The sequence below is a fragment of the Notolepis coatsorum genome (assembly GCF_963971535.1).
Source record: "Notolepis coatsorum genome assembly, chromosome: 14".
Classification (NCBI taxonomy): Eukaryota; Metazoa; Chordata; class Actinopteri; order Aulopiformes; family Paralepididae; genus Notolepis; species Notolepis coatsorum.
In genome coordinates, this window is record NC_140178.1 from 61,486,157 (window position 1) to 61,498,265 (window position 12,109).

A 12,109-nucleotide genomic window follows, 5' to 3' on the forward strand; every position below is an offset into this window, starting at 1 on the left:
GAGAGAGAGAGAGAGAGAGAGAGAGAGAGAGAGGGAGAGGGAGAGGGAGAGGGAGAGGGAGAGAGATGTTGATGTTGGGGTAGTATTTAATTATAAAAAATTTTTTTACTGGTAATGGTACTTTGATTCCCACCTGAGATGTGAGGGAAGTTTAAAGCGGTTGCGCATGTCATCCCACCTCCTCCCCAGGTATGGTGTATCCACAGTAACAAATATGGCCTTATAGCCCGCCTCCTCAGCCCGGTGGACCAACGAGAGTGTCAACTCCCGGTCTTTATAGATGTAAAGCTGCATCCACAAGATGCCTGAATCGCCAGGTGATGACGTCATCGCCAACATCACTTCCTCTATGGTGGAGGTGGCCCAGGAACTCAGCATCATCCCCGTCCCTGCAGCTCCGCATGCTGGGTAGAAAGATATTTTATGGTTAACTGATGCTCCTATCTTGCCTAGGGAGCAAGAGCTCCCTCCCATCCAACCCTGTTGTTGGGTGTACCTAAGCTAGAATTGTATCTACCATTAGACCCAAATCAGAGCATGGTGATTGATTGGTTTACAGACACATCACTCATCAACTTGCTGAGTGGAGGGTGAGGCAACAGTGAGAGCTTTTATGCATGGCCGGATTATGCCATTAGGTGGCCCCCTGTCCCCAAGGGGATAAACATAACTTGCTCCCCTGGGAAGAAAACAAGAAAAAACTGCTCTATAATGCTAATGTCTAGGGCCTTTTGGTGACGGATATCTGACAAAGTTGGAGCCCCTGTATTTTAAACAGTATTGGGGCCCCTTTCAATCAAAATCGTGTTTGCATGTGTAGCAGTCTGAAAATATTGTATATTATTCAGGACTGCTGACTGGTGTTTTATATTCCCTTTGTACACAAAGACATCATTGGTATTCCCACGAGCAATGATATGAGTTTCTCTTCCTTCTATCGACTGAAGTATGGACTATACACAGTATCGCTGGACCATGATCAACATCCTTCCCTGTGTGACTAGTAGGCGGGACCAGCAGGGGGCGGTGTCTGACAGAGAGTGTTGGAGAGAGATGGAACGTGATATATGGGAGCGGAAGACGGAAAGAGAACCTCTTCGGCAGTGAACTTGAACAACGAACAGTCGCAACGGACGGGGGCTCTGGAGAGCCCTGTTGCAGAAGTTATGCCAGAGGGCCCCGTGAGATAACAACGGGTGATAGGAGGTACTTGCTAGTGGACACGATATCCTAGCAGTACCAGCGATAGTGTGTGAACAATTAGTGCAGAGCCAGGCACTAACAACCGGGTTATAATAGTTACAGTGTGCGGTATAAGTAACGTGCGGCTAACCGAGTATCCAAGTCCTTAACAATCGAGTTATAGTAGCTACTGTGTGCGGTATAGAGTGCGAGCCCCGAGACGAGCGTGGGCCAACAACCGGTCTGCTCCGGCTGACTTCAACCAGATCTGCACCCGGCTGCCTGCAATCAGTCTGCTCCGGCTGACTTCAATCAGACATGCACCCGGCTGCCTGCAGCTTACGGGAGTTCGTCCCGTCCAGCAGGGGTCGTCATCGCTCAGCACACGCTCTCAGCCGGCGCTGCCTCTCTGCCCAGCTCCGCCTGCTAACATCCTCACCGAGAGCGTTCGACGCCATCTTGCCTCCCGGACAACAGTGGCGTGGCGAGGCGGCCATTTCGGATGAGTACAAATGAGCATTGATGCTCCCGAGTTATTATACAGTACACAGTGTGGTGCAGCCTGCGGGCGAAAGTAACGTTGCTACTACCATTCCATAGGGGTACCCCAAACAATATATGCCGGCATTAAGATAGGACTTTACTGGTATTTTGTGGGCCCACTCTTTTGTTTTCGTTCCTTTCCTTTGAGCGTGATAATATGTGTGTTTCCTAATATTTCCCATTCGGTGAACCCTTCTATTTCCTCCCCTATGTTCCCCCTTCCTTCCCCATATTACCGACCTGGAGCAGTATATGTAAACCCTTAGGGAAGGTGGATACTGTGTCTAGCCCAGACGTGGGCAGCACTTAGTCTGTGTACAGTGGACAGCACTTAGTCCGGGTACCGTGAGAGCACTTGGTGCCTAGGTGTAATTATATAATTACCAGACTGTAAGCATTGTGTGATGATACCCATGGTGCAATAATCACCAGACGTAGCTATGTTGTAACTAGGCCCCTGATATAATAACACTCAGACTGAACGGGAGCACGGTGTGTGTGTCTTTTATTGAGTCTAATTCTAACCCTTTGATGCGGATAATGTATCTATTATTAACCCCTTCCTATTCAACCTTCCCTTTTCCATTGTAAGGTTTCTGGTGTTAATGAGGGAGGGTACTGCTTGCGGGGGGAACCAAGTTATTTATTTACCATTCGGTCATTAGGTGTGGGGGGGTGCTAAGGGGACAATTGGGGAGAGTGGGGGCGTGTTGGGGAGTACTGCTGACTGCCCAAGAGAGAGGGAGGAAGACCAGAGTACCGGACTAGGTTTGTAAATCCTGGGCCTCATACACCCCACTGCCAGCCTCCAGTTGACGCTCCTGACTCCAAAGCCGGAGGTGCAGCTAGCCAGAGTTCTACTGTGTCTCGCTACCTAGTGACCGTGCACCACAGTTCCCACGAAGCAGGGATAATCCACCCTGCTACACATGGACACATACTCCAAAATAAATTAGCGAAATGATTTAATTAATATACACAAGAATCCTGAGGCTCTTTGGTCCTTCGTTGGACCAGGGCCCCAGGACATTTGCCCGGTATGCCCGGTCAGTAATACAGGCATGCTTCAATGCTGTGATAAAAAAAAGGCTGCTCCAATCAAATCAAATATCTGACAGTTCCATGGTCGCAATACCCTTGACAATATCGATTCAATTGTCTCAATTTGTACATCACATAACTGGGCTGTTAACAGCTTCATAGGGAAATACATTCAGAAATACTCTTTTTGTTATTAAATGCCTTGATCTAACAATGGGGAAAAGGGTATTGAAGTGGAGGTTTTTACAATACAAAAATAAGGTCATATGCACATTTTATGACAAACTAGGCAGGTGCTGTTGATGACCAACAGCAGGTATATCTCTGAATGGCCCGAATTCTCAATCCACCTTTTGACCATGCCCCTAATCTGAGCCATTGAGGAGTAGTTCATTCATATTTTTTGTTTTTCTATGAGAATAGCGCCACCATGAGGCAAGATGACTCAGAATGTCACAGGCCTCCTTGCTATTGTGAGGCAAACATATTTGTCAAGTTTGGTGGAAATCAGACAAATATTTTACCATGCGTTTTTCTGAAATTTGATTGGATCTGGCACTGGCAGTCATATTTGGCCTATCAATTATCTAAATGACATATTTGAAGATGTTATTCCCCAGATTCCACAGGTGAACAGGCTAGGAGTAGGGAAAAAAGTTTTTCCAATAATTCAAGATGGCGGAAATTCCATTATGGAATTCATAATAGGTCCTCATGGCAAAGTTGTTGTTCATGAGTAGATGCATCTCTGGATCCAAGTTTCATGACTAAAGGATTAGGAGATAAACTAATTTGAAAAGTGAAAGTTCAGGCTGATGGTGACGCTAGATAGGCTGTAAGGTGAAGGCTGTATCGTTCCCATTCCCACCTCAGTGGACTACGCAATTTTCACTCTTGGTGAAAGATATTGTAGTGACCCTGGGATTTGGGTGATTGGTCAGCCGAGCTGTCACTCTGCACTCTGCCAATCTGGGGCTGGCAGGCGACGCTGTTGGTCACGCGGGGCGGGGGTTGGCAGAGGGGAGGGGGCAGGGGCTGACCTGGGAAGACTATAAGAGGGTGTGGCACCTATGGGTGCGGCCTCTTGAGGCATGGGAAGTGGTAGCGATAAGGCAATGGAACCGAAGCTGTATCTGAGAACTGTGAATAAAGGACCAAAGTGAGACATAACTTCTGCCTCGAGAGTCGTCTATAACGTAAAACGTTACATTGGTGTCCGAAGTAAAAGTGGAGAGAGAGAAAGGAGAAGACGTTTCGCTCGGTGTCAGAAGGGGTTCACTGGAGGTGTGCTAGCTTAGCTCTGCTGCATTTAGCGGCTAGCTTGGCGCAGCGGCATGGATGTCTGGCGTGTCGAAAGAGGAGAGAGAGAAAGAAGAAGACAGAGAAGAGTGGCCGGAAGAAGAAGTTCGACGGAGGTGTGCATTTGCTTAGCGTAGCCTAGCTTAGCTGCAGTTAGCGGCTAGCTTGGCGCAGCGGCATGGATGTGTGCAGCGGGTCGAAAGGAGAGGACGGAGAGGAAGAAGGAACGTGCGGGTGGTCAGGAGACATTGACGAGGACATTGAGAGCCATGATGAGGCGAGAGGGTTCCACGGAGGCTTTGCAGGGTTCCGTATTCCCACCGGTCGGTGGTCAAGGGTGACCAGGATGCAAACAACATGGCGGTGGCCATGGCACACCGCGAGGGAGAGGGAGGGAGAAGGAGGGGGGGGAGAGAGGGAAAGAAGGGAATAATAGGACCTGGTCCACATTCTTTTTTTTTTCCTTTTTAATTATTTCTTTTTCTTTTTTATATATGTAGACACCTGAATATTTCTGACAATGATTCAATGTGTCTAACGCTAATTCTTTGCATTCCCCGTGTCCGCGAGGACGTTGTGTTACCGGCTGACCGCTCTTGATCCTCCCTACCCTAATCTTGACACTTAACTTGCTACCTCTCTTGACGGGTCCCTATCCTAACATTGACACTTCATAGTGGGACAGGATACAGGTGCCGCCAGAGGGAGCTGGTGGTTACATTGGGCAGGGAGACACAGGTGAAGAAGGATGGGCTCAGAGCGCGGTGCCGAGGGAGGGGCTTCCTCTTCATCGTTTTCCACAGAGAGAGGAGGACGCACGGAGCTGGAGCTCCGGAGATTCACCACGCGAGAGATAAACCCTGTTACGAAGCGGGTTATTAAAGAGACATCGTGGATGAATGAGCCTCGTGGATGAATGAGCCTTGTGTGTGAATCAGGCCACGTGAGCGGATCGGCGCGGCCGAGAAATCCGCTCTTCGCTCTTTAAAGCTTGGTCCGCTCCGCTAATCGCTCATGTTGACCCCGCCCCCAAGTCGCTCTCCGCTCCCTCACCGCTCACCTTGAATCGAGCGCTCCCCGCTCCCCGCGCCAGATCGCTCGGCTTTTTTTTCTTTTTTTCTTTTGGAGCATGGTGTAAATGAGCTCAAACTACAACAGTCTACACCCCCTGGGCCCCTTAACAATTGTTTGTATTGAGCCGCATTGTAATTGTACCCATTCTGCAATGTTAAATAACGTTGTTTATCCATTCACTAGCTCTATTAAGCGATGATAGTTAGCCGAGCCACAATGCTATGGTCGCTGCCATTAACGTTAGCATGTAAGCTAACGACAACAACAATGGCGTCGATACTTTTCTAACATCCTGTGAGTGACAAAGCCTGAACAGGATATCACAGGTTCACCCTTCTCAATTCTCATTGGTTGAAAATGGCCTTCATGTTTGTACATCGCCATCTGTTGCTTTGGCATTGTACTACATGTATATTATTACATCAGTGTTAAACCACTGTGTGAGCGGCCCGGAGTGGATTGGAGCGGAGGAGAACTCTCGCTCCGGACGTCGCGCCGACCCATTTTAAAACCCACTCCTCGCTCACGTCAAAACCGCCCGCTCCGCTCCCCGCGCCGCTCACGCTCCGATCCGCTCACATGGCCTGGTGTGAATGAGTACACGATAGTTTAGCGTTTGGTTAATGCGGAAGAGACATTGTGAATAAACCAGCAGACGAGCGACTGCCGAAGACCAGGTGGTAGATATTGTCCACCTTGCGTTAGCTGTGTATAGGCGTTATGACAGGGGGTTCACCACAACCCACAGCTTAGCTTCAGTTAGGCTAGCACCACAGTTTAGCCCACGTGTCGGCCCACCCCTTCAGCCCAGCAGCGGACGTCACTACACTGCACGCTCCTCCAGCCCCTCTGAGCCGTTACCCCAGCAGTCACCTGCCCAGCGTCTACCCAGCCCCGCTGCCTGTTATCGCGGGATCTCCCGACGGCCATCTTACCACACGGACGGTTGGTGGTGAGAGCAGGCCCGCCATTTGGATAAGTACAGCGGCGCTCCGAGTGCTGAAACTTTATCGGTAGACATTTTCTCTGTGTGGCGCGGCCTTTCTAAGGGCGAAGATAAACGGTGCTTTGAACTGACGCTGGTAGCAGTGTCTAGGGGCGCCCCGACCATTTATTATTTTGGGGAAAAGCCGGCTATAGATAGGATCTTTTATTTGATAACGTGGGCCCACTGTCAATCTGGTTGACTGTAATAATAATGTGTGTTTTCTTATAAAGAAATCCCATTGAACTCCTTTACTCCTTTCCCTCTTCCCCCACCGACGGAGAAGCGGAGCAGTAGATAACCCTTAAAGGGAAGAGGTTACTGTGTCTAGCCCAGTGTGGGGATGACTTGAGTCTGTAGTACAGAGCGAGAGCACTAGGTGCCCAGTGTGGAAATAGCCTTTATAGGTGTGTGGTAATTTGTAACGTGAAACAGACTTCAGTAAAGGAGACGTAAATGGGAGCACTGTGTGTGTGTGTCTTTAATGTGCATTCTGTCTAACCACTTTTTAACAAATGTTTTTTATTTCCCCCTTTTTTTACATAAAACCAGACACACAATACATAAACAATGGAAATCCACAATAAATCACAGGACTATGATTGACACAATAATAACAATAATGACAGTCCAGTACTTAAATCAAAATAAATGCAGATTAAAAGATTTACCCATAATAAATGCAATACAATACCTATGCTCTTGCTCGCTCTCCCCCCCCCCCCCCTTCAGGACCCCCTCTTGGACAATCCATCCATTATTCCGTTTAACACCAGGAATTACAAATTCATATGCTAACCTTTATCCTCTCCACCACCTCTAACCAGATTGCTATGCTGGCTTCACTAACACCTAAAATTCGTGCGGTAGATATCTCTAGATAAATCACATCGAGATAAGGTAAGAACCCATACCTTCCGGCACATTTTATCCGGTTGAATCCAGCGTGATGCTATCAGCTTTTTAGCAGCCGTAAGACCGGACAAAATTATGTCTAACCCTTTCTGTCCGGGTAATGCTCATTATAGTTTAACCCTTTTCCCACCCCCTGCCTATAGTCATTGTGAAAGGTCTCCACTCATCATCGAGGAAGGGTACTGCTTTGGGGAGCGAATATATCATCCATCTTTACTGCCATCGGGTGTGGGAGGACCCAGGAAGTATTGGGGGAAGTGTGGGTGTGTGGGGAGCTACTGCTGATAGCCCTGGAGGGCAAGAAGGACCAGCGTACCATTCCTAGGTCAGTGAATCCTAGGCCCCATCCACTCCTGCTGCTCGACCTCCACTTCAACATTCCTGGCCTACAGTCGGGGACTCAGCTGGACCCAGCTCTGCTGCGTTCTCGCTACCAGGTGGCCGTGTACAACCACTCCCATAAAGCAGGGATAATCCACCCTGCTACATATACATTATTCTTTACACTTCTGACTGATGTACACAGATGCGATTGCATATAATATGTGTTGATATACTCCGTAATATGACTCAGGTACCTTGTTCTGACAATGACAGTAATGGGGAGGGTTGTGGGGGGGAGGGAAAGGGTTTATTATTTGGGGGGGAGGGGAGGGGAGGGGAGGGGGGTCTGTTATAACTGACACTGTCGTAAATAGTAATACTGTCATTGTTATTTTTCTTGTTGTTCTCCTCTGATACAGAGGCCAAATGTTTATGCTCCATACACTCCAATGGACTTGTCTCAAGGGAGGGAGGAGGGAGGGAGAAAAAACAGGGAAGAAATCTATTCATTGCAAACTGATGACAAAATATATATAAAAAAAAAAAAAATTAAAGAATTAAAAGTGGTGGTCTTTTAGACATAAAATATAGACACACTCTGTCTGCTTGGCTGGTGGAAAAGGGCAAAGTAGATCTCATGCCTGAAAAGGATGCGCACCCCTAGAGGTCACCAAAATCAACAGGCCTCTTCCGAGTCTAGGGGTACTGAATGTGTCCAGCAAATTAGAAAAGATTAGAATGAAAGGTATTTAAGATCCATTTGGCCTGATGGTGGTGCTAGAGGAAAGGTCATGGGGACACTGAAATCAACAGGGTGAATCCTCTCATTGTCATACATTTTAAAGGATTGGAATGAAAGCTATTCAAGTTATCGTGTTCATGCAAAAAGGATGTGGCAGAGACAGTGGCGGTCCATCCATAATGTCCCCTGTCATTTGGGGATAGAATTACCTACCAAACCTATTCAAAACTATTGAATACACACAAATAATTCAATTAAAATACAAGTAATTATTATTTTAAATACAAATACTGGAAATCCTTCCTACTGACACACACACAGACAGACAGACAGACAGACAGACAGACAGACAGACCCTACTGTACCTCTAGCGGTAGCGGTCTCTCCATCGGGGTTGGCCATTCGCTGCATGGCGGTAGCCGCCACACAGATAGGCATGCTGATTGGCTGGCCCAGCAGAGAGGCAGACAAGTCCACTCTAGACACATCTCTCAATACCCGAGGGAGGAGATGCCACCTACACACACACACACACACACACACACACACACACACACACACACACACACACACACACACACACACACACACACACACACACACACACACACACACACACACACACACACACACACACACACACACACACACACACACACACACACACACAAATGATCTATTCATTGAGAATCAACATATTGACAGATGCAAGCATCTAAATCACATTTATTCACCCAGTATGATTAGCCTTTTTACACTGGCCTCTCATCAAGTTTTAGAACTGAGTTCAAGATTTGAATTACATATAACACTGTGACTAGACATGGTTTTAGGGCTAGGTGAATATCATAAATATATCATTGATGATATCATCAATATCAAAAATATCATATCACAATATTAGTTCCTAGTTTTGATGGTATAACGGTATTTTACAGTATTTAGTTTTCCTGTAAAAATTACAATGGGGGGAGCTCCAGTAGCTCACCGCGTACCTCGAGCGCTATTTCGGCGCCGGGGACAACCGTGCTCGTCACGGATCTGGGGTAGCAAGTTCGATTCCCGGACAAAGCTGTAACTTTCTCAGAGTGTCTTCCCCCCATCTCTACCCCCATTCAACATGTTTCTGTCGGTCATTCTTGACCAGAGAAAAAGCGATAAACGCAAGAAGAGCCAGCGGAATGGCCAAAGTTTAAAAAAATAAAATAAAATTACAATGGGATATGTCATATTTGTTTATGTTGTTATCTTGTAATACAATTGAGTGCCTTATGTCATATAGCTTCTAAAATGTCCGCGCTGGTCTGTGTCTATGACAATTGTGCATCATTGGAATTCGATTTATTTTCTAACTGGATAATCTATCAATCTTTTTTGATAAAAAAAAAGAAAGAAAATAACGCCCTCCCTCTTCACCCCCCCCCCCCCCCCCATACCAGACATATAAACATTGAACATTGAACGTTAGACATTGGTGTATATACAAGTTTTTCATATCTTTCACTCTACAGCTAAGGAAAGAATAAAAAAAAGAAGAGAAAGCAAGCAATGAAGTGGTAGAAAAACTGGTCACATCGTCACTGCCACATTGTCCGCTTCCATGCCCTCAAAAAAGGTCAAGAAAGGTTGCCAAATATTGTGGAATTTTTCCGTACATCCTCTGACAGTATACCTGATTTTTTCCAGTTTTATATGATACATGACCTCCCTCATCCAGTGACTGTATGCAGGCGGATTTGGGTCTTTCCATTTAAACAATATCAGTCTCCTGGCTAATAGTGAGCAGAAAGCCAACATTCTAGATTCCCACCATCTGAGAGGAGTGTCCACTGGGGCTACCCCGAATAAGGAGCCTCACTCCTTACCCAATATAGCAATGACCTTATGTTTGCTGCCCAATAGTAAGTCAAGTCAAGTCAAGAGTTTTATTTGTCACGGCATACAAGTATACAATGAAATGCGGGTGGTCTTGCCCGCAACGATGTGCAATACAGTAGTACAACATATAATAGAATCCAATAAAAACAACATTGTGCAATAGACAGGTAATATAGTGGGACATCTCGGTATCTGTACATAGTTATTTACAGAGCATGTAGGACATGTTAGGTCCTTTGGTAGTGCAATACACTGTTACTGTTGCTATACTATTTTTAAAGTGACCTTTCCTTTGTGGCCCTAAGTGTGGGCGTGTGCAGCATGAGTGTGTGCCTGCTCATGTTAAAGTGGCTGCTAGTGTGCGAGCGTGCACAGCGTGCGTGTCGTGTGTGTGCTCATGTGTGCTTGTGTGTGGAGAGTTCAGTGTTCTGTGGCACTCAGTGTTCATTGTTCAAGGCTCTGATGGCCTGGGGGAAGAAGCTGAGCCGAAGCCTCTCTGTCCTAGTAGCTGGGGTTCACAGGCGTCTGCCTGACCTCAGCAGCTGGAACAGGCTGTTATTGGGGTGGTGAGGGTCTTTCATTATTCTGCAGGCTCTGGATTTGCACCTCTTGTTGTATACAACCTGCAGGGGAGGTAGTGCAATACCCATGGTACGCTAGGCTGAGCGCACCACTCTCTGTAGGGCCTTCTTGTCCTGTGCCAGGCAGTGATGTTTCCAGTCAAGATGCTCTCTACAGCTCCGGAGTAGAAGGACTGGAGTATCTTCCCCAATACTCTGAACTTCCTTAACTGTCTCAGGTGGTAGAGGCGCTGCTTCGCCTTTTTTACGACTGTGTCTATGTGTGTTGACCATGTCAGATCCTCTGAGATGTGGACCCCCAGGTACTTAAAGCTGCTCACCCTATCCACGGTAGCCCCGTTTATCATCAGTGGTCTGTGTGTCTCCTGCTGTCCTCTCCTATAATCCACGATCAGCTCCTTGGTTTTACCAATGTTCAGGAGCAGGCTGTTGTCCTGGCACCAGCGTTCCAGTACCTCAACCTCCTCCCGGTAGGCCTTCTCGTCATTGTCCGAGATCAGCCCCACCACCACCGTGCCGTCTGCAAACTTCACTATGGAGTTGGAGCTGAACTTGGCCACACAATCGTGTGTGTAGAGTGAGTACAGCAGGGGGCTCAGAACACAGCCCTGGGGGGACCCGATGCTCAGGGTGATGGTGTTGGAGGTCTGACCCCCCACCCTGACCGCCTGGGGTCTTTCACTCAGAAAGTCCAGTACCCAGGCGCTCAGGGCGGAGCTCAGACCCAGCTCGATCAGCTTGTCCACCAGTCTGGTGGGGACTATGGTGTTGAACGCTGAGCTGTAGTCAATGAACAACAGTCTCACATAGCCCCCCTTCTGGCGGTCAAGGTGAGAGAGGGTGCTGTGCAGTACCTGGGAGACCGCGTCATCAGTGGACCTGTTTGTCCTGTATGCAAACTGCATAGGGTCCATATCACTGGGGAGGGAGGCACAAATGTGATCCTTGACCAGCCTCTCGAAACATTTCATGACCACAGAGGTGAGTGCCACCGGTCTGTAGTCATTGAGACATGTTGGGGAGGGTTTCTTCGGTACAGGGATGATGCTAGACATCTTGAAGCAGGCAGGGACCACTGACTCCGCCAGGGATTGATTAAATATGGCGGTGAACACAGGGGCTAGCTGGTTGGCACAAGACTTAAGTATGCGTCCTGTTATACCATCTGGGCCAGCCGCCTTCCTGGTGTTCACCTGCATAAATGCTCTTCTCACACTGTGTTCCGACAACGAGAGAGCGTCCCCGCCTCCCCGCGGTTGCCCCCCCCCCCTCCACAACAGCCGGCGCGCCAGTGATGTCACTAGCCGTTGAGCCAGCGGCGCCACCATCTACACCAAACCGAGCGTAGAAAGAGTTGAGTTTGTCCGCGAGAGAGGCGCCGTCGCTCCCCATTGAGGGGGCGCTGACTTTGTAGTCAGTTATTGTCCTCAGTCCCCGCCATAAGCCTCTTGTGTCGTTTTGTGCCATTTGTGTCTCCAGTTTATCAGCATATGTCCGTTTTGCAAGTTTTACAGCCTTGCGCAGAGTATAGACTGAAGCCTTGTA

General features: G+C 47.9%; 1 protein-coding gene across 1 annotated transcript in view; it reads right to left on the minus strand.

The window, feature by feature from the left end:
* Nucleotides 1-12,109, minus strand: part of hao1 (hydroxyacid oxidase (glycolate oxidase) 1) — a gene marked incomplete at both ends in the record, with an annotated part of 28,333 nt that overhangs the window by 9,314 nt on the left and 6,910 nt on the right. Inside the window, 2 exons of the mRNA XM_084329911.1 lie at nt 134-404; nt 8,471-8,622. Of these exons, the coding sequence (XP_084186037.1) occupies nt 134-404; nt 8,471-8,622 (423 nt within the window). The remainder of the gene's footprint in view (nt 1-133; nt 405-8,470; nt 8,623-12,109) is intronic.